Source organism: Melampsora larici-populina, assembly GCF_000204055.1.
Source record: "Melampsora larici-populina 98AG31 unplaced genomic scaffold MELLAscaffold_28, whole genome shotgun sequence".
Taxonomy (NCBI): Eukaryota; Fungi; Basidiomycota; class Pucciniomycetes; order Pucciniales; family Melampsoraceae; genus Melampsora; species Melampsora laricis-populina.
The window spans coordinates 393,597-417,766 of NW_006768792.1; the positions used below are offsets into that span (position 1 = coordinate 393,597).

Below are 24,170 nucleotides of genomic sequence, written 5' to 3' on the forward strand. Positions count from 1 at the left end.
TTCGAACACGGAAACAATCGGGCGATATATCCATGAACGAGGCTACAGGTAGTCCTGAAGAGCAATCACAACGACCTAGCGAAGCCACGAGAACTCCTGCGAGTGACCGTGAACGCACCTCATCTCTCACCCTCACCTCTAGACTCTCTGGAGCAATCGACCATGATCAGACAATGGATATAGATGGTACCCCGCTGGAAAGTTCAGATCCATCTCCCTCTTCTCTACAGAACAAGTTTGAATCTCCGCCCGCTATGCAGGGCAAGATTGAAGATCATCAATTTATCATGACTCCAAGGCCGAACCAGTCCGTCACTCACTATATGTCACCGATAGATCAAGCTGTTATAAATTCTTCGCGTCCTGTAGCCCTGTCAGAGTTGTCTCAGTCGCGAAACTCAACGCGTAGGGCAAGTGACCAGCATGGAAATAGTTTTGGAGCTCCGTCACAATCACCGGTCGTGTCTGACGCAGAGCGGAAAAAACGGGATAAACATCGCCGACATCCGCAGATGACTTACAAAGACGCCCGCGCTAGGGACCAACAGCCGCCGCCGAATAGTCTATTTGAGCAATTCAAGGGGCCATCAGGCGAACCGAATGACCCGATTCAGCTTGATTGATCACCTCTGTCTAACTTCATATTACACACCGATTTTTTTCGACATCTTTCTTTTTCTCATTGTTGTTTTCAAATCGCTATCTAAAACTCCAATTTATTAAGCCTTGGACTTTGTTTTAACGTAGTTAAGATCTCATATTTCAAGAGAGTGAAAAGACTCAACATAAATGGAACAATATTAATATGAAATGTGTCTTGGTGTTAAACATTCGACAAGTCGAGGAGTCAGCAGTTTGAATTGATTATTTCAATCATTTCGATGAACAAAAGTTGTATTGATAGTGAATAAATTTGTTCCAAATTGAATGGTTTGCAAGAATATTACTCAAACATAACTTAACACAAGTCAAATTACTGTCTTGGTTTACCTGAGTTGAGGGATCAGAGACTTGTATATCAAAAGACAAGTCACAAACTACCATCCTGATGCACTTGAACAGTTTTCAATCACTTAGGGCGTGTTCACTGAAGGAATTTCTGACCGGAAATCACATTCTGTAAATTTTTTAATGCAAAAGTGAAACATGCACCACCAAATAAACACTCTGAATTTAATGTGATTTCTCACCAGAAATCTCATTAGTGAACGTGCCCTTATTACAACATCCAAAAGGACCAAAACATGCCACATTCACCACATGACCTCTGACAAGTTTACAAAAAAATCCCCTGGCACTGAAGGGCAACTGTTAAGCATGTTTTCAAACTCTCTTCTAGTTGTATGTACAAATGAGAAAGAGACTTTTGAATACTTTGTGGGGTTTTTTCCTTGTAAAATTCTGTCTAAAGATTTTTAAAATTTTATTTCAAGTAGTGTAATTTGATTTACAAATAAGTAGTAAAATTATAGGACAGCACTATTTGGTGCCGGGTTGAATATTACCCAACGCCCGCTTTTTTCAGGGCTTTACCCGTCAATTTTGTGCATACCCGCACCCGTCTCAGCCAAATGTAACCGCAGCTTGCAGCCAAAGAGGGCTCTACATCACCAAACTGCCCAAAAACAAACTTACAAGCTTCTGTAAAAAATTACAACCCTTTTTGGTTTTTCATCATCTTTGAATAATAATCAAAACAAATGTCGGATTCCTCATTGCTTTTTGGAGAAGCAAGTACGGCATCACAAAATCTCCAAAACTCTTGATGAATAATTTTGGGATTGTTCATTATGAATTCTTGAATGTCCTCCGTTTTAGACCCAAATAAGTAAGCTGTTCCATCTTCTTATTCTGTATTGGTTGCCATCATCAATCCATGGGTTCATTTTCCCACAATTTCCTTGATTTGTTGACTTGAGGAAGAAGGCAAATAAGTTGGTTTGAGAAGTTCAGGAAATCAATCCTGGATTTTTTGAAATCTCCTGCTAAGGTCATCTCTTTTTTGTTAGTCTAACTTTTGATTCACTCCACATTCAGTAAATTCCTGTGAGACTTTTTGTAATCCTTTCCAGAATTCATACAATGTGATGTCCATATCGGCAGCATTAGACAAACCTAAATAGCAGCAGCAAGTCTGACACTTCTCATAGGATCAGATGATCTTGAATCAAGCTCTGCCTTATTTATGTTCAGCATTGAATAAATGTGATTTATTTGTTGTTTTGTATACATACATGACAATTTTGATGTTTGTCTTGTTGAATATGTACATGAACATAGGGCTGCAACCTGGCCTTGGGGCGCCACCCGGCCTTGGTGAAGCCTGAAGGCCTTCCAACATGGATCAGGGCTAGGCAGGACACACCCTGAATCTGACGCCTCGGGGCCAGGCAGGGCCAGGGGCTGTTTTTAGCCACAAAAACCACTCAGAGAGTCATTATTTCATTTGACGAAATTGTAAAAGAGTGATATACATGGGATTTTTTGAAGGAAAATGATCGGCAGCCCCGGTGCCCGACCTGCCCAAGGCACCCTCAGGGCGCATTTGTGATTGTCAGCACATTACGTTTGGCGGCCCCAGGGCACGTACTGTGAGCGCTTGCGGGGCCGGGTCTGGGTTGCAGCCCTACATGAACATGACACCACAAGAGCCCTAGCTGTGGCAAGAGAAATTGAACCATCAATGGTCACAGCCCGGCTTGGAAGTAAACCGGGCTGTGAGAATTTAACTATCCGGCAACTGGGTGTTGGACCTGAAAATCTGTGCACAAAATAGTGACGTCCAAATTATAACTTTATCAAACCCAATTGATGAATCTGACTTTGTAAATCTCAAAAGCAAATAATAACTCACAAATCCCCACTTGTGAAGCCCCCTCATAGTTTTTAGTTGGAAAGTCTCAAATTTTGCACTGTTGAACTACAGGAGTCCAATTTGTGTAAAATTTTAAGTCATGTTAGTTCAACTTGAATAACTCTGATGATCAGGATTCAGGAGTTGTCTCACAGAAATTTTGACACTGAACTTAAGGGTGACTTCAAAGGAAAGAAGTTGAGTATGTTTGTACATACAAAGTGTGGACATGGATTTGAAGCCCAAATTGGATGGACAGTGACTGCTAGCTTGAGTTGATGGACTCTGCTGCGGATCCTTGAATGAATCATCAGAACCCCTTCTTGTCTGACTAAACAAGATGTAATTTCATAGACGCATATAAGAGCTGCAACGACAGGAGGCATACTTATCAAAATGGCTGCGAGTCATAAGTATGGATCTTTTGGTCTTGGACATTTCATGTTCTATCGATGTCCAAGCATTTCTCACATCTCTCTACTCTTGATTGCTATCAAGTGTCACTTAAGATAACCAAGTTGACCGTGATAGTTCAATTCTCATACCACAAGACAAATTTGACTTATCACATGCTTGATGATGAAAGTTTTTTTTGCTTTTGGAAAGATCTTCAATTTTCGGGGATATTTGATTTTCTTCTCTTCTCAATGGTGTTCACAATCTAAACAATATATATAACAAACTATAATAAAGGTAATTGATAGATTTGTTTAACCTTTGATGAATTTAACACCTGTGATTTGTCAAGCGAGGAGAAGACCCGAGGATCAACAACTGTACGAAGGGTAATTCAAGATGAAGAGAGGATTCTAACCTTTCTCAATGTTCTTCTTCAACTCAGGTAAACAAGCTTTGATCAATTCTTCTTCTTCAGCACTGATCGATCCCATTGGTAAGATGTTCTTCACACCATCCGGACCAAGTTCGACATTGCTAGCAAAGTATTCGACACCCTCTGATTCGTAGAGATGGCTACGAACAAATGTTGGCTCAACAATACCCTTAGCACCACCAAGAGCCTTGAGTAAACTCTCAGCAAAGATAGCAGCAGCATAGGCCATCGAGAGGGTTGCTGAACCGGATCCATCCTTAGCTTGAACAACTTCATCTCCACCGAATTGGATTCGCTTAACGAGAGCCTTGTAGGCTTCACCAGTGACACCCTTGCCTTCGGAAAGTTGAGAGAGTAGAGGACAGATGGTAACACCAGAGTGACCACCCACCACTTGAACTCTTGTCTTCTCGGGTGATGAACCAGCGATAGACGATAGGAAAGCGGAAGCACGGACGACATCAAGGGTAGTGACACCAAAGAGGCTAAGAGAAAGAAGGTGCCGAAAAGGTCAACACGTGAGTTGAGGAGCTGAGAATGATGATTTCATTGGGATGTGAGAGCTAGTGATCTTACCGCTTGGGGTCATAGACACCAGCTTTCTTGTAAACTTCACCAACGATTGGAACGGTCGAGTTGACGGGGTTGGCGATGATGAGCATGTGTGCCTTTGGACAAACCTTTGCAGCTGCAGTAGCAAGGTCTCGGACGATGGAGGCATTGGTCTGAAACGAATAAGATCACGTGGAATAGTAAGAAATTAGATCACTAATGAGTGGTCAAAAAGGGAATCAGATCGTTGAGTGATAAACCTACGTTGAAGAGGTCATCTCGGGTCATTCCTGGTTTCCTTGGTACACCAGCGGGGATCAGAACGATTCCAGCACCATCGAGGGCTTTCTCGAGGCCATTGTTGTCAGGTAGATAACCTTTGCAGGTCGCGGAAGTGTTGACGTGAGACACGTCCTATTTTTCAAACAATACAAAACACCTTGAGATTATGATTTGAGCTGAGTCCTGAACAAGTGATCACTACTTACGGCAGCAACACCAGGGGCACCTCTAACATCGTAAAGAGCTAGGTCAGAGACCAATGAGCTCTATAGATCGAAACATGTAGTGAGGTAAGTTTCTGTGATCAAAATTGAAGTCTGATCAGATCTGGAGGATTAAGAAAGTACATACCTGCTTCATAAGAAGACTGAGAGGCTGTCCAATTCCACCTGAATCAAATCAAGATTGTAAAATCAAATTTGATCAGAACGGCAGTTTGGAATTGAGAATCAGAAGAAGTTGTTTACCAGCTGCACCCAAGACTGCTACTTTGGTAAGACTTGAAGACGAAGATGAGAAGAAACGTGATGAAGAAGCATTGCTGAGCCTTAAGGCAGATCGAAGAGGGGTTTGAAGAGTTGCCAACATGATGCTGATTTGATTTGGATGGTATTGGTTGAAGATGGTAATCAAGAAACTCAATCGATCGATCAAATCTTAACCCCAACCCAGCCCAACCCGCTCCTATCCGATCCGACATCACTTAAGTACATAAGCTAAATTACACAAACACTTGTATTTATGCCACAATTGGACAATAGGGGTACACAAACTTGAACACCCGACCTAAAAACCCATGGACAAAACCCATGACAACCTGATTGTTTTTTGGGTTTTGTCCTTGGGTTTTCCGCTTTCCCGTTGGACAAAACCCAAAAAACAATTGGGCTGTCATGGGTTTTGTCCATGGGTTTTCAGGTCGGGTTTTCATGTTTGTGTACCCCTAATGGAGTCTGACTCTGGAGATGCTCTGACAAAGTCATGAAGAAGAACATTGATGATGCTACATAAAATGCCTTAAAACCAAAGTCTGATAGATCCGCACATCCAATATCTCACACCACACAGGAAGGTAGCCAATAACAACTTGAAAGGTACAGCTGCTTTGGCAATGATTGATTTTTTTTTGAAAATGTGCATTGCCACGGTGTTCAATGCCAATCAAAAATTGCTTTTACAGGGTTTGTGCCCTCCGTATTCTCAAGATTAGCAGAGAAACAAAACTTGGTCACAAAGAGGCCAGATTTCTTGCCTTGATGCACTTTTCAACAAAACATTTATTCTCAAATTGGCTGTAAATAAACCAAATGAACCAAAAGGGGAGAAATTTCACAAGAATTGGTGATGGTATTTGGGGATTGCAGCGGCCCATGAAATGTTTGAAATATTTTATCAAGTATTGTGAAGGAAATTGTAGTTATGGATATTGGTTGTTAGCAAAGATAGCTGCATTGGTAACAAATATGGTTGTCAGCTGTTGTTTACATACCTTTTGTATATAAGATACAGTTTTGTAGTACAATTTAAGAGGGAAGAAAAGTGTCCATGATTAAGCAAGCTTTGATTGATGAGAAAATAAAACTTACAGATGACAGTCCTTTCAGCTTTTGTGTAGGCATCAATTTTTTGCTTGCCAATGTAACAAGCTAAGAGCGCGTTCACTTAAGCGATTTCTGCTCAGAAATTGCTTTTTGTGAATTACAGAAATTGCATTCTACAGAATGCGTTCGTTTTCTTAATTTGACACATTCTATAAATTGTAGAATGCTCATAGAAATCGATTTTTAAGCCGATTTCTACAATTCGATAATAGCGAATTTTTTTCGATTTCTATTCTTTCTGCCCTCTCGATGACTTTGGACAAGTCCCCGTGTTACCATAGGCCACCATACAAAACCCATCAAACCCCATCAAAACCATCCAGAAGTATACCAAACCATGACCGATGCACTCCATCATTCCCCCTTTGATCACTTCACGCCTTCAATCGCTTCTCAACAACCACTTCTCACTTCTCAAAAACCACTTCTCACTCCTCAACAATCACTTCTCACTCCTCAGCACTCGCTTATCACTTCTTGCTCCTCAACAATCACCTCAAAAACATCCAACAGTAACTAGAACAACAGTTGCGGTGAAGAAGCTACCGAACAACCATCTCTACATCGCAAATTGATCAGATATCTTCGACATTATCGTTTCAATGTTCTATATGATTAGCTTTCCATCCTCAAATTATCTCTCTTATTCATTAATCAATCTCTTGTTTCACAAATGTCTTAACAATACATGAATCTCGGTTGAAACTTTCATTTAATTTACTATCACTTCCAAGAATGAAATATCATCTATCAGTATATATATCTGAATCCTATGTGTACAATGGAAAAATATGCCCTGTTTTTCCTTTATTTGTATCTTACTCACAACATTCATCTTGTACTCTCTTTTGTTATTTTATGTTATTTTATGTTGTTGGGATCGTTCAGTGTTTATAGGCTGGTCAGAGTGTAGGTGTTGGTATCATATTTGTCGAATGAATGCAAAGAATCATATACTTGAAAGAGATTGATTTGATCTCGTTTGTGGAAGTTGCTTGAGAGTTACCTAGATCGAGCACTTTTTGATCTTGCTGTGCTTAGGATCTGGCAAGATCGAACGCTTTTCACGAGCTTTTTGATCTCAAAATTTCAAAAAGTGAAATTAAGTCGTTTTTTCAAAAAAAGACTTTCGTACATGTACAAAAGTGGTGCCTTAAAAATCAATTTCTACAAAACCGCGCTAAGTGAACGCGCTCTAAACCATTGACACACAGAAAACTTTCAATAAGAAACTCAATGACAGGAATGGAAAGAAAAGATTATTCAACATGAAACTGACCACAATTGCCCAGGATAGGGTTGTGATCATACATGAAATATTTTTGACAAGTTATGCTCTTGTCATTGGATTTAATGAGCTGGCAGCCCAACATCACAATTGATTTAGTGCCTAACATTGAGAGGTAGAGATTGATGCCAGATTTTCAGCTTTTCAGTGCCACTATGAATCAAGAGGAATAAAGTGTGGTCTATACACCACTGGATTTTGATGCAATCTTTGCAGCTTGAAGTACTGCATTTAACCTGGTAGTTCTCTGTTACTTTACGTGCTTTAAGTGTGACGAATTGTGAAAGACAGCCACATTAGCCGTGAGTGTAGGTCATACAGTAGATATAAGGCAACAGTGTTTTGATTGAGATTGCATACCTGCTTTATCACCATTGGATGAGTACCCTGCTTGACACACATAAATTGTGCTGTTGCCTGCCTTCAAGCCTGTAAGGCACAAGGACAAGAGCAATACCAGAACCGCTCCACAAGATATAGCGGTGTCAGAGCAATATTGGTGCGGTTCTTACACCACTATATTGACCACTATATGTAGCAGTGGCACCGCTCTGCCATCCTAAGGCCAGAAAAACCAATAGTGATCTGACCGCTCCAATACAAGTTGTGTCTGAGGGTACTCCAATATAAGTATTACCCCTCATAGTGGCAATATATAGCGGTATTGGAGCGGGAAAAAACCATCCGCTCTGATACCTTGTGATATCTTTTTTTAAAAAAAAAATTGGTTGAGTATTCCTTGTCTCATAGTGGTTACTCCGCTCCAATACCAAAATGGGTTGAAATCCATAGTGTATCAGAGCGGCTCTGGTGTTGACAAGAGTATGAAGGATATCTTTAGGAGGTGGTGGTCCATATTTATCTGAGCAAGAGAAAAATATAAGTTCAAATGTGGTAATCTGACTTGAAATAGTCTTAAACATGCAAGATATTATGAAGAGAAGATTATCAAGGAGGAAGTGTGTGGTTGGGATGTAAACTCATATTTGCATCTCCTTCTTTATATGATATTTTACTCCTACTATCCACAGCTACAGGACTTGGCTCAATGGCATTGTCTCTGGTGTGTGGCAAAAAAGAAGTTCCACCCAGGTGCAGTCTTGGCCTTTTCTTGTCTACAACGTTTTGATATTCTATTGACTGGGTGAGTGTGTAATTCAAAGAATATCAATATATTTTATCTAAACATGTAGGCCAACACCAGATTAGAAGATTGGGGATCAAGTTTGGCTGAGTAGTTAAAAATTATCCGCCACTAGACCAAGTCCTAAACTAGACCACAGGTGGCGAGGCCCGTTTGATATCACTGACAAGGATTCGCAATCTGCCTATAGATCGAGACTTCCAGCAGCAATGAAAGGCATACATCCAGTCTTTCACATCTCATTGTGGCAAAAACAACAAGTAGATGAAATTGAAGGAAGACTACAAGAACATCCATCACATATCACTATTGAAAGAAGTGAGGAATGGGAGGTGGATGAAACATTGGATTGTAGAGTGAGAAACAGGAAGCATGAGTACTTCATTAGTTGGAAAGGCTTTTAATACTGAAGATAATTTGTGGGAGCCTTTATCAAATCTGAAGAATATAAGTGATTTAGTGAGTGAATTTGACATCAAGTTTCCCAATACGGCAAAGAAATTTAGGAGAAGGTGGAGAAAACAGTAAGTGGGTTAAGCTTTTTCTCACTGAATTTTTTGAATGCTACCTACGGGAGGAATGTAGAATTTGCAAGAGGGAATAGTGTTATGAATCACTCATGTACCACAGGTGAAATACATATCACAGATGACTCATTAAACTGACGAACAGTGGAAGGGCCTGTTGTATACTGCATCCAACAATCAATCATCATTGGGCAGAACACCCTCAGAAGGACATCTCAATCCTTGTCCCCAAATTAACCCTGCTCCTGGTCTTTCTAACAAAATATATGTCCAGCTATGAGTTGAAGGATCATTCATTCAGAACAAATATCTTGAAGGGCTTCTTCTTATAATAGTTTCAAGTGTCCACACAAGATGACCAAGCATTTTTTTGGTATGATCTATTAATTCAAATTTACTGACAATGACCACAATCTAATAAAAATGAAAAAGAAACTAAATTCAGTGTCCAAAGTAAGTTTTGATAGAAGAGAAAATCCAACTGACTCATGAATCCATTATTAACTTTATTACATGCATAAGTGTTATCACGAGTGAAACAAACTACATTTCACACGTAAAAAAGAAAAGGAAAAAAAAAGCCAAACTTGAATAAGAAACTTTTTCAAGACAAAAAGCAAAGAAAACATGATTTCCGAATTCATGATATGTACTAACGATAATTTTTCTTGTTAGCGTTATAACCATAAGCAAGACATTCTTGAGTACTATGGTGTTTTCCAGTAGATCCGATTGGCTCGCATTCCGACATTTCAGTATGTGGTTTGACTAAGATCAAAATTTATCAGATGGTGATGGTCAGCTCATTAGCTTTGGATTTAGATCAAGGTGAATTAAAATCGGCGTGTAAAAATACTTACAGGTCCCTATAGTGTGGCAGGTTCTTGATTCACATTCATACTGAGTTGAGCCTGCAGGTAGTGGCCGATATTCGGTTATGCACACTTTAAATATGAACAATCATGACGTAGGTCCAGGTGCGCGATGAGTATCGAACATGCTAGAGATTGTTCTAACACAATGAGAGTTTAGTTGAAACCACATACATGAAGTGCCGTTAACCACAGAGTCGACCGAATACCCTGCTGCACACAAATATTCATTGAAATCCTCACTGTCCTGTGCCTTCAAGCTATGAATGCACAAGAACAGGAGTAGATTTAACATCTTCGGGAAGAGGTGGTGCATTTTTAATCAAAAGATGAACTGCAATGGTTCTTGACTTGCAAGAGAAGGAACGATATATGATGAAGAGCGGGAGTGAGTCAACATGAACTCGGATTTTCATCTGCTTCTACAAGACACATCCTCAGGACTCGGCTCAAGGGTGTTTCCTCCGCCATACGAAGGCGCACGGCAAAGAGGAGCGCCACCCACGTGCATTCTGACGCTTTTGTATAAGTTTTGCTTACAAGTTCTTTGCTTTGGGTTTAGCCTGGTTTAGCACGAGGTAGGAAGCCATATCCCTTGTGGACTCTATTGGTACATGATCAGAATCAAATGAAAAAAGCTCGAAGTTGAAGTCAGTCAAGACTAAGTTGATCACGCATGCGGCATCTTCCAAGAACTTTTATGGAACCCTAATTTGCTTAATCGATAATCAACTTAACAGCGTCAAAGAAAAAACATTTGATTAGAACAACTTGATGATCATCAAGTTTTTATACGACCATGAACCACAAAACAAAAGATAAAAACTTAAATATGCAATCTATCTTTTACACATTTTATGAAAGACAAAAGTTGATGAGTATGGAAATACTAATCATTGAAAATACGTAAAAAAATTACTATCAACTTTTGATAAATTCCAAAAAAAACAAACAGACAAAGAATGAAAAAAAAATCACAAATTATTGCATCTCCATACTATCTCTATGTATGTTGTAAATAATTATTGAAATTCTATTCTAAAGTTCAAATACATTTATTAGAAAATCTAAATTCTCAGGAAAGGTGAAAAGGTAAGACAAAAAACTTCAAACGAAACATTCTTAAAACGAAATCTAATTCTTCTTCTAAAACCTGATCAAACCATAAAACCCAACCCCAGCTTCCTAAACCCGATTCCTTAAACCACTTCAAACCTCAACTAGTTTTCTCTTTCTCATTTTCATTTTCATTTCTATTTTCATTTGTCTTCAATCTTGAATGAGCTTGATGAATAGCTCTTTCGATTTCTCTTTCACAATGTTCATTCCACTGAAACTCTTCTTTCAATCTCAAACTCATCTCTGTGTCCAAAACCATTCCATCCTTGCCTTCTTTACTTAAACTCGATTCATTATAAACTTTATCCAAAAGTTTTGATTGTCTTGGGATGATTAATCCATGAGACATCATCGTGTTTAAGTATTTGATGGCTCTGTAGGCTGAATGGGTTTTCAAATCAAGGGGATTTATCATTTGTTAGTTTGATATGGATGTTTGATTAAAGGAATGAAACTGAGTTTGTGACTTACCTCTCCAATGACTCCATGCTCGCCACCTAAATCGATTTCACAAACAACCCCCACCAAACCAAATCAGTAAAAGTTATCATCTTCCACCCATCACTCTTCTTACCAAAAAAAGCAAAAAGATCTAAACAAATAAAGAACTCACATAAGATAAAAGAAAGGTAAGTTTGGAACAATAGGTAAGATGGCAAATGGTAAAGTCAAAGGAGACATCAAAAGATTGTATTTCATCCATTTTTGATGAAATGGTTCTTTTTGGCGTAATGTGCTTTTTAACCAATCTATTAACTTTTCAGAAGGTCCAAGTAAACTTGGATAAAGTAATTCGATCGGATCAATCTAGTTTTACCAAACGCCCAAAAGACTCGATCAATATTGATAAACCTTATAAAGAGAATGAAGAATTAACAAACTGATTCCGATGATTTGATGGATTTTTCTTCTGGATGATTCGCTTCCAGGTTTGATAATCTAGTATTCGGTACGGCTGATGGTTCAATCGATTTCATAGCCCATTCTTCAAATGGTATCTTATCCATCAAACCTTCACCTGTCATCTAAAATCATCCTTTACAGAATTCGTAGGTTGATTAACAACAGATCATCAAATCGAACCATCAAAGACATCGAGAAATGAAAACCCCGGGCCAAAATGATAAACAAAATTCAATAAAGTTTAATTAGTATTGGATGTCCCAAAGAAAAAACTCTCAATTCGACCTGATGCAAGTCCTTTGGATGACCCCGACTTCATTTGATATCACAAACATACATCAATTCAATTCAATCTTTGGCTCACGTAGATCTTATACTTCCAATTAGTTTTAGAAGCAGTACCCATCTTCAACCATTGTTTAGCACCAAAATCAGTCATCCGATTAACCCATGCTTTTTGTTGATTGGTAGTGGTGGTTGAAGTTAAATTAGAATTTGAATTCAGATTAGGATTATGATGATAAAGATAAATCAATCCATAGCTTTCGGTTGGTTTAGGTCGAGTTAATGGTAATGCAATTAATTTGATAGCTTCTTTTTTCATGATTAGTTTATGTTTGAGGTGAAGATGAATTGATGAAGGTGTTTGAGGTATTTTCTTGAGAAATTGAAATCAAGTGTATGGTGTGTGTTGATCGAATTTGATATTTTTGAGTAAAGTTCAGAACCTGACACAAACCATGATCAAGACTATCAAGAACCCATACAAAGATTCGTTGCCATGGCTTGTCAATCAAAACTCCTACAAATTCACAATCAGCCAGGTGCATTGTCAATATATCAAGTCCCTCACACAGGAAGGGCGTGCTCCACTTTATATTTTTTCAGGTTTAAGGTTCACTCGACATTCAGCCATCTTGTTGATACCTTTACTCTGAACTTCGAGCCCATTTCAACCCAAAGGCTAAACTTATGCAAAGAACAAAAAGGCTACACATTAGAACAAGTTTCAAACACTTGATCATAATCAAATCTCACAAAAAAGAATTACTTCATCCATGTGATTCAAAATTATACCAAGATCTCTTTAAACTCATCCACTTATCATAATCAACTCCCAAAGAACCAAAGAGACTTAAAATAATGTACAAAACTACAAACCCCTCCCCCCACAGCTCGTCCCATCCTACCATTCCTTTATGAACAATCGTAAGTTTAGATAAACGATTTGGTATCTCACATCATATCAAGAAACTCAAACAAAAAAATCAGACACACACACACATCCAAACCCACAAAAAAAGATGATGATCAGTAGATTCTGAGAGAGAGAGATATAAAAACAGTATGAAAAGAAGAAGAAAAAAAGATGATCTATGAATTTATAACCAACAACTAGGTATCCGACTTACAACCTTTGACCAATCTTTCAATCTAGGTAAAAACTTAAATTGATCTACACCATGTTTTTCATTTCCAGGACTTTCTAATCTGTTTTGATGTCTTAAAGATCCACCTTCATGATTGTTATTAGCCAAACACCAAAACAAACTAAACTGATGATCACTTCCAATAATCCTTCGATCTTTTAATTTATAATGTCCATTACTTCTTTCCCAATACCATTTATTCACCGGATTCGAAACTTTAGATCTCCAAATCAAATCCATTGGAACACCTTTACCTCCTAATCCTCCATTATTATTTAATGAAGTTGGACATCCTAATCCAAATGATTCATCTCTCAAGGCTCCCCATAAGAAATCTACAATCCCTTCTCCTTGTAAAGATGGTAAAACTGCAAATTTATCTAAATATGCTATTGGACTTTCTTCTGGAAAAGTAGATTGTTCGTTTATCCATTCATCTGTTACTACTGCTATTCCTTGATAATCTCCTGCTATGATCACAAATTTCATGGTTTGACTTAATCGATCGTAAAATGCTGAACGATTGAGTTTTTGTCGAAAACTGGCTTCTAATAATTCTGTCATCTTCATTTGATCAACTTGTCCAAAATCACGTAACACTCGAATCGGAAGTCCTTTACGGATCAGTGTAGGTGTGGCTGGTCCAACGTCTCGATGAGAACTCAAAAGCGTGGCGTGACCAAGACTAGGTGAATGAGCTGGTTTGTTGGTGATCAAGTTGGCAATCAAACTTTTTGGTGAACGATGAGAAACAATCAAAGCAGATGCTTCATTAGGTAAGTAACTTAAACAAGTTCTAGCAAGTTTCAGACTAGCAAGTGAGGTTGGATGACTAGTTTTCCAACGAAAGGTTTGATGAATAAAATCATACTCGGATGCTAAATTGATAGAGAGATGAGGATGACCGTTCCGAGCAGGTGATGGGATTCCTCCTTCACGATTAATGATCATCAATCGAAGTGGTGTGAGATCCATGATAGCCCGACGACTTTCGGTTTGACCAGTAGCTAATCCAGCAGCAAGAGCTTTTACAGCATCATCCGCTGAGATACAAACACTTGCACAGGACGAGTTTAGCGCAACAGGTGAGATCACGGGGATTTCACTATAAATAACGGCTGAACGTAAGCTAGCCAATGATTCTACCCATACTTCAGGACCATCTCCACCCACTCCACGACCATCGCCTAACCTAAAGATATCCGCTGGCATCGGTCTAGTCGCACCTCCTCTAGCTTCAATCATATCAGCCAGTCGATTTGATTCATGAGCGATTTGAGCACGTAAACCTTCACGCCACTCGGGTGAAGGATATGTTGGAAAAGATTTGACTTGCCAACTTTCATGATCGATGACAATGATAGGTACAAGACCCAGAGTTTTGAGATAAATGATACCATCCACAATACTCGCCAATTGACGATCAGTAAAGGGGCCTTGAATCTTCACTAGCCCAGTATGTTGAGGAGAGGTATAAAGGATTGAGTCGGCTACAGAAACCGGACTGCTCACAGCAGCAGTGACGGCAGCATCTGCTTCCCTGGCTTGATTAGAGGTGAATTCGTTACTGCTTGCTACTGTTGCAGTTGTGGGCATGGCTTCTTCAGTTGGGAAAGGTGTCGGATGAGGACCCTGAGGCTGAGAGGATTTAGATTCCTGTTCAAGTTTGATATGAGATAACTCCGGATTCGTCGGAGTTGGCGGAATTTGAGCACGTTTAAGCTCATCAGGTTTTGTAGAAGAAACTTGAGGAGCAAACGATTTAAGGTAAACACGAGAATCTCGTGCAGATGGATGTGCTTGTAAAACCGAAAGGATAAGTTCCTGAGTTTAACCAGAAGGTATTGAAGGACCTGATAAGTCGATTGGACAATGAAGTCTCCTGGAAAAATGTAAAATAGCTGACTCGATGAAGCTTATCAGCTGAAACTCGACCATCTTCTTCTCGTTCGACTACAGACTTTGAAGCTAAACGATGATAAGTTGCAATGGTATTGAAAGAAAAAGGAATCGTAGGTTTGTTGATGGCAGATAAAGTTGACTTTGAGCTTGAGATGACTGAAAGTTTTGAAGGTAACATGTTGATTTGATTTGATTTGATTTCTCAAGTTAGAAGTTGAGATTCTTGATGATTTGATTAGTAAATTGAAGTTGATTGATGACTTGCTAGTTCATATTAGTTTGTTTTGCTTGTTTGCTTGCATGCATGAGTTTCTTAATTTGAATCAACCTTTGCTTTCGTCAGTTCATCACTTCAAGAATATAAAAAGACTTGAATGGAATAAGTAGACTTGCTTTGAGATAAATAAAGCTATAGTACTCAAACTAACTAACTAACTATATGACCCATGAATGATCACTGTCTTGAAATCCTGAATCGATCTTGACCATGAATGCGTTTTTGAATTGACAACTTTCAAATCATCTTCTTATGTAACCCCATCATTTGGTACGTAAACCCATCATACATCTACCCACTCGCTCTGTGAAATAGTATGAAGTGATCTTGATCATGAGGGCTGGATCAGCATTCCACCCAATTGGATTCAAAATATCCTTCACAATCTACATAATGGGTGCTTGTCATTGAACCTCACTCTCTCTCAAGCCGTAGATCAACAAAACCTTCAATCTACGGCCGTATCAAACAAATCCAACTCTTTGTTTCCAAAACTCTTCAAGAATCTCATGCATTACATTACATTACTTAAATTGGTTAATTTGTAATCATAAAGGATACACTAATAATGATGAATTCACGATAAACTATTCGATTAAATGCAATGCAATATGTACTATGAATGGATTTAAAAAAGTGACTAATAAGCTATAAGATAAGAGAAAAAGAAAAACGTTCAATATGCTTTTGGATTAAACCTCTTAAAACGAGAACAAGACAAACAGAAAATTGTCCAATCTATAATAAACTGATACGTGTTACGTTTGAATGCATCCAATCCAAACTCAGATGATTTAGTCCGTTGGATTAGATTGAATCGAAAACACTTCTTCACCTTCCACAGGTAAGAATCCATCAAAAGGAGTCGTACTTTTCTTTAATTCTGCTAAATCTTCACCCCAATCTTCTAATGTACCAATCACTTCATCTAAATCGGTATGAGGAATCAATTGTCTAAAGAACAATTCTCACATTCATCAGTATGGATGTGAAGATGAGATTTGAAGGATTTCGAAAAAAAAAAAGGTATTTACCGTCTAGGGATCACTTGTAAGGCATGTTTTGCATCAAGACTTGTGTCTAATGGAATTCCATGGGCTCCTTCTGATAAAGAGATTCGTACTGAATGTTCTTTCTTACCACAATCACCTGAGATCCTTTCGTAAACTTCAAAAGAAAGATAAGACTATCAAACCAAAGATCAGTTTCATGCTAGTCTTCCAAAAAAGAGAACAAAGCCAAAGAACGTAAACAAACCATGTAATCCAATTCCAATACATCTCGATGTGCTAATTTCAAAGATGACATCTTGATCAAATTCACCAACGTATGCCTGCACAAAATTTCAACGTAAACCAATCTCAGACTTTTTGAATGTTCTTTCGAATGACAATTGAGAAATACAAACATGTGTGATTCTTTAGTAAAATAAAATCGTGCCAAACCATCTTGACTTTCTCGAGCGTCATTAAGATCTTCAAGTATTTTTTGAAGTAACGGTAAGGAGGTCAACAAACCGATCTCTCTTTTCTCACTTTTCTCTATCCCATATTCTGACGGAGCAACTGTAGTGATTGAAAAGATTCTTCAGTTTTCAAAGAACGCCTTGAAACCCCTAACAAGATCAGATGGTCAGAAGATAAAGAACGACTCACTCAAGTCAAATAACACCTTTGCATACTTATATAACTTTCTTAATCGGTCCAAACCTTCTCTCTCATTAGTCGATCCATCATCATCTTTGAGACTATTCTTACTGTTTCCGTCACCTACGGATGATCCGGGATACTTATTGGATGTTTTTCGATGATGAAATGGTGAAGCCGATGGTGATACAAAGAGAGATGAATCGACATTGGTACTACTTTGACGTGATCTCATCTTGAGTGAATGGGAAGCTGAAGGAGGTGTAGTGTGAGTCGTATCACTAGGCAACAATTGCGCTGAACCGGGCATATTGAGTGGTGGTGTATCATTGATGGATGAGGGGTAAGTTGAGGATGAAAAGATCGTCTCGAGAAAAGTCCGACTGTTGATCACCATTAGGAATTCAACTCATCACTTTGAAATTTCAGAGCTGGAATTGATGGGAGCTCACTTGTGCAAAGAATCATATTTAAGAGAATCATAAAGTTCACAGACTCTTGATGGATCTAATGCCCCATCACACCAATCACTAAAAAGCTTTTCCCAGCGCTCTTTGAACAAGAATGGGCATTCTCCACAACACCTACCAAGCCAAACCAAACCACCACCATGACGTCAACATCAGTCATTCTTTCGAGAAGTGGAGGGACATGCTTACCAGCGCGATTGGATTTGATCCACATCCAGCTCTTCCCAATTACGATTCATGATTTCACGCTGTTCTTTCAAGATCACAATGACTTCTTGCACAATCTGAAAGGAGATATCATCAGCTGAATGATCCCTTGATAACTCAAAATCGAGCTATAAAATGAAACGCACATCTACTGGTTCTTTGTCTGCAATTGGCCAATTAACTTCGGTGCCCTGATTATGCCTCAAAAGCACTTTCAATCGCTTCTTCACTTTATCCATCTACATGCGGAGTTTCGACCAAAGAGGTTAAGTACACTTTGCATCATGTTGTGGGTCAGAAATGCTACTAACCGGTTCTTTGGCTGCATTAGAATCATCCAGTAGATCTTTACGGATGATCAATGGGATCGGATTGGGTTCAGCAGTCTTGCTGTGGTGCAACTTAGAGCCTTGCAGCATCCCTCTGAAAGATCAAAACCGAGTGATTCGATTAATTCAAACCCGTCATGACAGGATCAAACGCAGCAGAGAAACTCACGCGCTGAATATTTCGGCAGTCGCCACAACTCGACTCCTGCTCAGAGGCAAGAGGGTCAACACAAACGCGACATCCAGAAAAGGATACTTGTAGCGGATCAAATGTCAAAAAAGCTTACTCCGAGCTAGAAAAGATTGTCACATTGTCCAGCATTGTCCTGCAGGTGATGTAAAGATTGTGAAAAACAAGATTTCAGGGGTCAGCGATCTGGATAAAGGTGATCAGATATATCCATCCCATTGCAACTCAACTTGCTCATCACTTTGAGATCTTGCGCAAAGTTCTCCCCAATATCTCTAGATTGATATCTAGCCGCATGAGTGAATTCACCACCCCACTTTACCACAATGTTCATCTTTTCCAATTCGGTAGGCGCAGTCTTTGAGAAACTAGGCTTCAGTTGCGCTTTGAGTCCTTGTTTACCCATTTTTGAATTTAAAATGAATTTTAATTGATTGAGCTTTGTCTGATCTGATCCTTCAATGTGGAAAGCTTCATCGGTAGCATTGGCGATGAGTTTAAGATGGGACTGAGTGCGTAGAATGATTTCGTCTGTTTTTCAAGAGGTCAGATCATTATGTCAGAAAACAGGCCTTATTTACCAATGGCGCTACAGGTCATCACTAGTGTCAACAACGATCTCAAACGCACCCGTACGACCTTGTAATAGTTTGAAAAACGGGTCTGAGCCGGGTTCCCCCACGAGGAAATTGAACTTTAATTTATCTGTAGTCATAGATATCAGCCAATGCGAAGAGGAAAGCGCCGAGTCTTTGAAAGACATACTTTTGGGTGTCCTATCAGCATGTCGAAACACGCAAACTGTACCCTTCAAACACCATGAAGCCGCTGACACGGGTCGTTTCTTCTTTGATTTATCTTTCACGGGATCTTCAGCGATAGGGAGCCTTATTGGGATCTTAGCTTTGGATGGCATAGCTTTCAAACAAAATTTTGACAGTGTGTCGGCGCATTTATCACTTGAGGGATTGAACTGGTATCAGATTTGTCTTCTAAGTTTGTAGCCAATCAATTTCTTCGCTTACTAGTAACTGTCATTGCCTTTGACAAAACTCCAGCCATTGACATCGATCACATAACTCTTGCCACGGACTCTCAAGATGTCAAACCCACAAATATTTTGACTAAAAGCGCAACTGATTCGACGTGCGATCTCTCGCTCTTCCGGCGTTAATTCGATGATATATCTTATTTCTTTACCATCCAAGTTTCTTTTTACAATGCCATCTACCACAGGTGATTTTCGAGTCTCAGCATGTACAATATCTGGCCCTAGAGTATAAATTTTGATATCTTCACTGTTATCGGTTTTCATAAACTCTTCATAGACATAAGATCCTTCGTCCCGGACCTCACAGAGGTCCGGGTCCAGGGTTGAGGACTGATTGGCAATCTGTACACCCGCGAAATGTAGGTCAAGTCAGTTCAAGTCAAACCAAAAAAATTGCTTGACAAAAGAGTATAATTTGTGAGAAGGCAGTCACGCAACTTTGCGAAACAATCGCCTGCCACCCATTCCGTTACCGAAATAAATGTTGATGTTATGATCTTCGCCGCTGACTGGCTTTTCAACAAAGGGTTTTTCAATCCGTTTCCCATCGATGATCAAGGCAGTGTCACCTTCGAGTTCAACAGAAGTGGGCACTGGACGCGGCTCGTTGAGCTTGATGCCCAGCCGTGTCTCCAACTCACTCGCCACCTCTGGATCTAAACGTGGTCCGCCGTCACGACTAAGCTCTAATCGCGCAGGTGTAGGGACCCCGATCTTGTCAAGTACTGCTAGCACTAAACGGCGATCCCAGAAGATCTATATTTGTCACTATCAGTGTCTCCATCTTTGTCCTCTGTGGCAGGGCGGTATGTTATATTTGAGGTGAAGAAGTACAAGCGCACCTTTTGTAGCGGAAGGTCATTGATTGAAATTGGCTTGCGCAATTTGACATACCGGATAGCTTTGTCCATAGGAAATCCTGTAGAGAAAAAGCTAATCAAGAAATCGCAAACAGGCCAATGTTCGACATCTGTGAGTTCATGAGGTCAAGGTTAGAAGACAGTCAGTCCGTCAGTGACCGTAACGCTACATCAGGGTAAGATTGTCGAAAACCATCTGATTTACCTTCGTCCATGATTACCTTGTCGCCAAAGATGATACATTCGAAACGATTGGTGGCGACGAGTCGCGACAAAATATTGCGCATTGGTTTCGAACGCGCTTTTCGATCCATAGCCGCAACTCCAATCTTGATCAGATGTGTTTCTTCATCAGACTCGGTGATATCTTCAGCTGGCTTGGCCTCTGGGACTGGAACTGGAGCCATCTTGACGCGTTGGAGAAGATGTCGCAAGGTGAATCGACGTGAAGACCCAAAAAGACTCTTGTTGGGTACGTTGAAAGGGATGAAGGAGCCTTCCTGGCAGTTGTGAAACGCCATTGTAGTGGTGAACGGAGGATTGGATTCAGTTTGGTTGATGAAGTAACAGAAACAAGGGACTTTTTTGCTCGGCAGGCGGTGGTACAACAACCTCCTTCCATGATGAACATGCTATAAAACAAAATGAGACTGACAATAAGACTTGATTTTCAGTTAACCCACGCCTAAACTGTGTGAATCATTCAATGGGTTTCTTCAGATCCAAATCGATGACGATGATGCTGTTTGATGTTGAAGAAGATGATCTTGATAGTTCTGAGAAAGTTGAATGTATGCTGGGGTGGTTTGTTTGTTTGTTTGTTTGTTTATGCAGACTTTTAGTTGAAACTCAAAGAACAGGTTTAAAATTTAAAGGAGAAGTGGAGTGGATCAACATCAGCTTCTCTGACTCTCTCACTGGACTCGGTCTCTAGACTCAGTCTACATAGAACCTAGTGCATTACAGTCACATCGGACCGGGTTTCTGCGGGTTCTTAGTGAAAAACCTTGGCTGACGAGTCACATGGTCACATGGTCACAATATGAACCGAAATCCTTTTATTTATTGATCTCCAAGATTACTTTGAGAGCACTCTCCGGAAGGACAAGTAAATTCTCAATGGAGACACACTGATACACATATGGTATCATTTGCTGGCCACTTGATCTGATGAATGGAAAAATCATTTCATGCAACTACATCCGTATTCATAATTGATGAACATTTGAAAAAAAACTGTTTGAATAATCACAGCAAAATGTAGATACAGGTGCTGCAAAGATAAATTAAGTTTTAACACAAGGAGACATACGCTGGCATACGGTATTGCTGTGACTCTTTAAAAGGTTTTTTTAAGTGGCCATCAATTATGAATATGGCTGTTACTTGGTTACTTTGCCTCTGTCAATTATTGAGATTGTCTAGCAGCTCTGAATGAAGGTCCACAAGGTTGGCAGCTTTCTAAATGGCATGAAGTACTTTAATTCTATAGAGTTAGGAGGTATCATATTAAAAAGCAGATTGATCCTCCCTAATGATTGGGTGGATTAGGGGATCTGTGAGGTCCTTTGGTGAAGTACATCAATCCTCTGCCAACATTTTTTCACCACCACAAACTCAGACTGAATGGACTAAATAAGTGCAAACCACATTGAGGCAATGAAGGGGACACAAAAGTTCTGCATCAACACACAAGTCCAAGGCTTTAAAATGGGAAAATTCTCTGCAAAGAAATCATGGGCCAAATGATCAGCTAACAAAGTCCCCCTTGGCCTAGCAGATAGCTAAGACTAGGGTGACTTACTGGCACCTTGTATACCAAATCAGGCATATGGGCCGGAAAAGTTTGGCTGGAGACTATGCGTGGCTGTTGAAGCTCAGATCTCTCAGTAGAGCTAATGAAGGGAACTTTTGTGCACCCACTTTTCCTATGTACACATACTTGATGGGTCTAACTCTCATCATTGGTGCAAGGCGAAAAAGGCACTTCAAAAGTGGGGTTTCATGTGACATCCTGGCCTGCCTGGTGAAAAACCTTTGACAGGCTTGACATTGACAGTGTGGTCATGAAATTGAATCTGTGGCAAAATTCACAATCACCTGGCTCTACAATGAGACATGGTGGATGATGGCAAGAAGCATAGAATCACTGAACTAGTTAGTACAATTGAGATCTTAAGAAGATCTTATGATCATAGTGTATGACTAGTGTTTGGGTTATCCATAACTTATTCATGTTATATCACTCAGTAGGATGATATCATCCTTTAATAATCTATTCCTCATGTTGTCTTAGTCATCTTATAGATCATTTGTATTGAGTGTACTTGGTGTATGAAAGACAAAGATCTCCTCAACTACTTGTAGCCTTTCTCTTTTTCTTCACAGTTTCTTACCTGTCACTTGGTGCAGGTTTGTTTTTTCTTGAAGGTCTTAGTGATTCATATCACTCTAGTTATACTAACTAGACATCCCTTCAGGCTTTTATCGTAACCACATTCAGTATTTTGTTTCCACATCAAAGAAGTAAATTCATAAGTCTTGCCCTTGCCATTGAACAAGTGAAAAGATGGGAGCTTTCAAACATTAATCTTGAATAGCCCTCAAAAAGAGGACCCCAAATTATCTCAGTTTGTTATCTGAATGGATTATTCAGCTTTGGGCATCTTTTTTGAAGAATATTCTAACAAGTGGTTTTTGCTGTCAACTACCATAGGTAAGTGAAGTGTGAATAATATGAGCATGTGCAGGATAAACAGGTACATAGAATAATTTATTGTTGTCTTCTATATATGTCACTTATCAATATTTCTTTTATCTGGAGTCAGCTTTTCAAATATATCTGGAAACAATTGAACTCAATATGCTCTTTGTCTAGTATTGCATACCATACTACATATGACCATATGGAGCAGTTGGGAAATTTTCCTACAGGTCATATCTGAGGTAAGCTTAACTAAGCCCCTCTCGGACGAGCGAGTAGTCGAGGGAGGGGCTTAAATGGGACTCGCGTTTCATGGCGAGAGAGCTCCAGAAATTAAGTACCTTTATGTACTTTTCTGGAGCTCTCCTCAAATACTCATTGTGGGATTTCTCAAGGTTCAGATATGTGTAGCTTCATGAGAAGCTACACAACCTCGTACCACTTTCAGCAAGATTTGTTGGAAGTAAGGGTATTCAAAACGGATTTCCAGTTTGTTGCAATGTGTAGCTGGCTATTTCAGACCAGGAGGCTGAAATGGCAGCTTCGTCGGAAACTACCAATTTCTTGACAAAACACCACAAGGGTTTCGTCTTCGTAAAAACAATAAAGGACCTCGCGCCACCGGGATAAGTGTCCCTCGATATCCAAGGGTTTTGATGAATATCTTAAGGGTTTTAGCTTTTATCCATTTTGGCGGCAGTTTCGGCGAAGGACCAAACATCCAAATCTCGGTGAAGGCCAGTACAGGCCTGTACTGGCATGCTTAGGCTGTTACAGGAGGACGTAAGAAACCATTTGCGCAACGTTTCCTGAAAGCGTCACAGCTCTCAGTTGTTGATGAAAGTGGTACGAGGTTGTGTAGCTCCTCATGAAGGAGAACATACCTGAACCTTGAGAAATCCTACGGTGAGGAATTGAGGAGAGCTCCAGAAAAGTACATAAAGGCACTTAATTTCTGGAGCTCTCCCGCCATGAAACGCGAGTCCGATATAAGCCCCTCTGCGAGGGCGCGGCGAACGCGCTAGAGGGGCTTAGTTAAGCTTATATCTGAGGCGTCTACTGGGTGCAGAGGCTGTATGTACTGACTTTTTGACTGAGCTTTGTGGCAATTTCTCCTTTTAGGAAGGAGA

At 39.7% G+C, this 24,170-nt stretch overlaps 6 protein-coding genes across 6 annotated transcripts; 1 reads left to right on the top strand and 5 right to left on the bottom strand.

Moving 5' to 3' along the window:
* Nucleotides 1-254: 254 nt before the first annotated feature.
* MELLADRAFT_72322 (uncharacterized protein) lies at nt 255-1,506 on the top strand (the record flags this gene model as incomplete). Its single annotated transcript, XM_007411968.1, has 1 exon — nt 255-1,506. The coding sequence occupies one exon, from the start codon at nt 255-257 to the stop codon at nt 621-623; it is 369 nt and encodes a 122-aa protein (XP_007412030.1).
* Nucleotides 1,507-3,310: 1,804 nt separating this feature from the next.
* MELLADRAFT_44122 (uncharacterized protein) lies at nt 3,311-5,130 on the bottom strand (the record flags this gene model as incomplete). The annotated part of the gene is made up of 7 exons (XM_007412078.1): nt 3,311-3,587; nt 3,669-4,171; nt 4,263-4,411; nt 4,503-4,652; nt 4,727-4,786; nt 4,872-4,909; nt 4,988-5,130. 7 exons carry the CDS (start codon nt 5,106-5,108, stop codon nt 3,565-3,567), a joined length of 1,044 nt encoding a protein of 347 aa, XP_007412140.1.
* A 4,344-nt stretch (nt 5,131-9,474) lies between these two features.
* Nucleotides 9,475-10,247, bottom strand: MELLADRAFT_124164 (uncharacterized protein; the record flags this gene model as incomplete). The annotated part of the gene is made up of 5 exons (XM_007412077.1): nt 9,475-9,494; nt 9,567-9,623; nt 9,738-9,848; nt 9,941-10,024; nt 10,127-10,247. 5 exons carry the CDS (start codon nt 10,245-10,247, stop codon nt 9,475-9,477), a joined length of 393 nt encoding a protein of 130 aa, XP_007412139.1.
* Nucleotides 10,248-11,168: 921 nt separating this feature from the next.
* On the bottom strand, nt 11,169-12,578 carry MELLADRAFT_108242 (uncharacterized protein; the record flags this gene model as incomplete). Its single annotated transcript, XM_007412076.1, has 5 exons — nt 11,169-11,452; nt 11,543-11,568; nt 11,685-11,878; nt 11,953-12,096; nt 12,339-12,578. The coding sequence occupies 5 exons, from the start codon at nt 12,576-12,578 to the stop codon at nt 11,169-11,171; spliced, it is 888 nt and encodes a 295-aa protein (XP_007412138.1).
* A 778-nt stretch (nt 12,579-13,356) lies between these two features.
* MELLADRAFT_37277 (uncharacterized protein) lies at nt 13,357-15,225 on the bottom strand (the record flags this gene model as incomplete). The annotated part of the gene is made up of 2 exons (XM_007412075.1): nt 13,357-14,911; nt 15,086-15,225. Coding segments are annotated over 2 exons (1,695 nt in total), but the record flags the coding sequence as incomplete, so codon positions are not given.
* An 860-nt stretch (nt 15,226-16,085) lies between these two features.
* Nucleotides 16,086-21,189, bottom strand: MELLADRAFT_44124 (uncharacterized protein; the record flags this gene model as incomplete). Its single annotated transcript, XM_007412074.1, has 19 exons — nt 16,086-16,537; nt 16,618-16,769; nt 16,841-16,916; nt 16,992-17,168; nt 17,520-17,612; nt 17,682-17,813; nt 17,889-17,983; nt 18,053-18,145; nt 18,218-18,329; nt 18,405-18,440; nt 18,523-18,561; nt 18,656-18,956; nt 19,056-19,130; nt 19,191-19,384; nt 19,451-19,818; nt 19,915-20,232; nt 20,319-20,446; nt 20,542-20,836; nt 20,992-21,189. The coding sequence occupies 18 exons, from the start codon at nt 20,741-20,743 to the stop codon at nt 16,378-16,380; spliced, it is 2,751 nt and encodes a 916-aa protein (XP_007412136.1).
* Between the last annotated feature and the right edge of the window lie 2,981 nt (nt 21,190-24,170).